We start from the raw sequence: 4,255 nt of genomic DNA, 5'->3' as shown, positions 1-4,255 counted from the left end.
CTCCTGGGCGCCGCGTCGCTGCCGCCGCTGCTGCCGCCACCCTTTCCCGGAGACCCCGCGCACTTCCTGCTGGTGAGTTCGCGTCCCGATGGGGTCGCTGCGCCGGCTCCCTCCCGAGGAGCGCGCCCTAAGGTGGAGCCCTAGAGCAAAGGGGCGGGAGCCGGCAATAACTCCTGCGCCTACCCTCCCCAGGCCTTTGGGTGCCCTTGCAAAGGGCTTGCAATAACAGGAAGTATTTGTGAAAGCCCCATTTTATACATGGAAAAAGTGAGGCGCTCAGAGTTAAGACCTTGGTGGGTGGCACCGCCTTGAATGGACCAGTGCACCGGGAGGAAGAGAGGAAGCTCCTGGCTTTCCTAGGCTCGCTGAAGCATGGCCTGCCTGCCAGGAAAAGCTCGCCTCATGGGCATAGCCCCACTCGTCCCTGAGGGATGGAGCCACCTGTCCCAGCAGGGCAAAGGGATTCTGGACCTCAGAGTAAACGGGGTCCAGAAGAGAATGCAGAACAGGGCATTACCGTAAAGCGGCAGGTGGTGCTCGTTTCATTTCTCTCATTAGTCTAATGATTTGGAGGAAAGCATCTCAGTACACACAGTACAGGGAACTCTCCGAGCTCCTCCTGGCGGGGTAAGACTGCAGGGGGCCAAGTCTCCGGCGCGCACCTGGGCTGCCTCGGGAGGGCAGCAAGGCGGCTCTGTAGGCCCGCCCAGCAGCAGCGCCGGATTTCTCTCAGCTGTGAGTTTGCTCAGGATAACCTCCTCCTGGCTTCTCCTCTCTTTAGAGGGATTCTTGGGAGCAGACAGTGCCCGACGGGTTCGTCCAGCCGGACCCAGTGCCTGCCGAGGCTCTGCAGACCTTACCGTCCAGCGCGAGCTGCCTTTCTCCGCTGGAGCCCGCGAGCGCCTCCCAGCCCCGGAGCGCGAGCTGGGGCGCCTCGCTGGCCGGGACTCAGCCCTACCCGCTGCACGCGCTGGAGGACCTGCACCATGCAGCCGGGTACCCCGCCCCGCCCCCCTACCCTTTTACCCCTTTCATGACCATGTCAAACGACCTCCTGCCCAAGGGGTTGCCCCTCTCCCCAGAGGAGGGGACAGACACCTCTTCCCTTCATGACCCCTCACCTTGGACAAAAGAAGACGGGAGTATGGCCTGGGGGTCCTACGAGTGCCGCAGAGCTTACTGAGGTCGTAGACCAAAGGACTTCTAGGCTTTTCTTTAAGGTGGTTCAATATTCCACAGATTGTTTTTAGGTGTGCCTGCTTATTCAGAACTGGACTTTTAGGATACGACGATGGCATTCATGGACGATGGCATTCCTTTGTAATCCTCCCCTCTGTAACCCCGCTGAAACAGACCCAATGTTAATTAAATGCGTCATGGACCAGGTTCTAGCAAAACAATCTTACAGTGAGGTCCGTTTGAAACTTTCATAACACCTCACACTTTGAATCGTCTGTTGTCCTTTAAGTATCATTTTTGGTGCCGATTTGTTTTCTTAAATTACATTAAAAAATTTGTAGATCATAAAACATAATGATTTTCCTGCGTGGTCTTTCTTAGTTACGAACTATATTCGTTAGTGAAAGAGAATGGATACAATATAATATAGGTCGAAACACATAAAATAAAACTCATGCCATGTAATTCTAAAAAGTTAAGTGTCATATACATTGCCTCATTAATGGACCATGCAAAGGTCTTGTAAGAATAAGGCACCATATATAAATACAGCACCATATATCAATGCTTTATTGCCCATAAAGCAGTGGGAACTCAGGAGACTATAGTTTTGTACATAGTATTAACTCTGCTCAAAAACCCCAGGATGTCCAAAAATTAGTTCAATCCTCAAAAAGACCTAAGTGGTCTTCTTTTATCAATGATAGCCTTACCTATCACTTATCTCCTTACAGTTGTCTAAGTAAATGAGTACAATGGGCATTCAGTGATGAGATGAGAATCCATGGGTACCCAAGAAAAAGAGTGAAAGCAGGACTAACTAAGCTGCTAGCAAGGAACAGAGTACAGGACATGGAGAAGCAAAGACGCGGCCGAGAAGTATGCGCTGTCACCTGTGAGGCAGTAGCACTACACAGAGCATTTCCTGATATTGAAGGAAGGCCCTTCTGGTGACTTATTGGTCAGGGACATACAACTCTTACTATGTAAAAATGAAGAAACTGACATCTGAACACTAGCCTGTCTCGGGGAAGTTTAACTGGGGTGAATCCCTCTGTCAATTCCATAGTAATCCCCACCAAGCAGTGCACCTGTCTGAGGGCACACCCATCATAAATGCCTTACAGTTTGACTTTGCAAATGCCTCAGTTGAGGCCTACAGATTACACCTCCACCCTTCCTCTTGTCTTCCTTTGTTTATTTCCTTCTCCTACCTTTCTCATTCCTCTGGTCCCTCCTAACCATCTTCAGGAGGCTAAGATTAATTTTCCACCCAAATGGCCAGAGCTCTTCACTACAATCTCCATCACATCTTTTGTCAGTGTCTCATATACCTCAGCTATGTAGGAGTCCAGAAATTCAAATGAAAGCATTAATTCACATTTACAAGTGAACAGTTGATATATCTTCCTTTTCAGCCTTCGAGGGTATTTTCTGGTTGGTGGACACTCCTGATGTATGGAGTGCCAGCAGAGATGTATAGTTAGGGAGTCATGCTTTGACTCACACCACTACCTCCTGAGAGAGTGTTCTAGGGGCAGATCAAGAATGAGCTCTCCCTGCTCCCCTGACCAACCCCTCCTGCCACCAGCTCTTTTTCAGTAGCCTGATACATATTTTTTTTCTTTTAAATTTTCAGTTTTAATTGGTATGCAATGAAACACATTTTTGGGGGGTACATTCATACCTGACAGAATGACCCAACTGGGTAATTAGCATATCTCTCACCTTAAACATTTATCCTAGATTTTTTGAAACATTTCATAATTGATATTGATCACAGTCACCGTACCATGCAAGAGCACACCAGAATGTATTCTGTCTGACTGAGTGTAACTTTGTACCTGTTGATCAAGTTCTCCCTAGACCCCTACCCCATATCATCTTCAGGCTTCAGTGACCATTATTCCACCATCTGTTCTATGAAAATTAGTTTTTTAGATTCAAAACATGAATGATATTGTGCAGTATTTGTCTTTCTGAAGCTGGGGTATTTTATGTAACATCATTCAGGTCCCTCTATGTTGCTGCAAATGGCAAGATTTTATCATTTTATGGATGAAAGTATTTCACTACAACTACATACATTTTCTTTATCTATTCACCTGTTGGTGCACACTTCAATTGAATCCACATTCTGAATTTGTGACTAGTGTTGCAATAAATATCCAAGTGTAGATGTCTCTCCAGCAGTATAGAGCTTCCTTAAAAAAAAAAAAATAGAACCAGGCTACAACCCGGTAGTCCTACTATGAAGTAGATATCTAAAGGAAATGAAATCAGGTCTGCACTATATGCTCTTTGGTGAAAGGTGGCAACATTAACTGTGGAAGAGGAAGCTACTCTTTCTTAATTTCTTGTGACTTTGGACATCAGTGTTAGTTCCCAGTATCTTTGGAAGAGCTATCTCTCCCCAGCAACTGCTCATACTGGGACAATGGGCCCATGTTCAAAAGAAGAGATTTGGCCCTTTCTGCAGAGTTAGGGGTTTTCCTGAAAGTCTCAGAGCCACTTTTCCAGATTGATTGTGTAAAATTTATAGTAACTGTAGTCATTATGACTCATTTGTTACTGAATATATAACAACACAATATTTGGGCAAATAATACATGCATCCACATAACTTTATTTGCATTTGATTATAACACTAAAAACGAGACATTCATATCACTTACCTTGTTATTATCTGCTCATATATTGCACTCATTTACCTCTTGACAACCTGAAGATGAATTTGTTCTTCAACAAGTAGAGCCCATTAACCAGATCTTAGAACTGGGGACAATACAGTAAGTGCAAAGGTCTCTATAGTCTTCTAAATTGTCTACTGTAATGGCTTTCTTAGTGTTTGACAAGATTAACTCGTTAAAAAGGGGAGACATAAAGAGGCCCAAATTCCATCAGATATTCTGTTCAGTTATCTAGCCTAAACTGGGTTCGAGAGAGCCAAAGTCATGCTAATAAATTACAAATGGTAATTGATCTTTTAGAATTGGTTAGCTTGACAATGTCTCTGTGTATTGTATTTTAAAGTGAAAACAAGCTACAATGTCTGGAGAAGGATATTAGTTCTATT

At 45.3% G+C, this 4,255-nt stretch overlaps 1 protein-coding gene across 1 annotated transcript in view; it reads left to right on the top strand.

Moving 5' to 3' along the window:
- Positions 1-1,514, top strand: part of CUNH11orf53 (chromosome unknown C11orf53 homolog) — a gene marked incomplete at its 5' end in the record, with an annotated part of 1,864 nt that extends 350 nt beyond the window's left edge. Inside the window, 2 exons of the mRNA XM_023709474.1 lie at positions 1-72; positions 782-1,514. The exon at positions 1-72 is cut by the window's left edge and continues 22 nt beyond it. Coding sequence (XP_023565242.1) covers positions 1-72; positions 782-1,183 — 474 coding nt within the window. The remainder of the gene's footprint in view (positions 73-781) is intronic.
- Positions 1,515-4,255: the final 2,741 nt, after the last annotated feature.

This window comes from Octodon degus, unplaced genomic scaffold, assembly GCF_000260255.1.
Source record: "Octodon degus isolate 3935 unplaced genomic scaffold, OctDeg1.0 scaffold00012, whole genome shotgun sequence".
In the NCBI taxonomy this organism is placed as follows: domain Eukaryota; kingdom Metazoa; phylum Chordata; class Mammalia; order Rodentia; family Octodontidae; genus Octodon; species Octodon degus.
The sequence above is the reverse complement of the archived record's forward strand: the minus strand, read 5'-3'. Positions and strand labels throughout refer to the sequence as shown.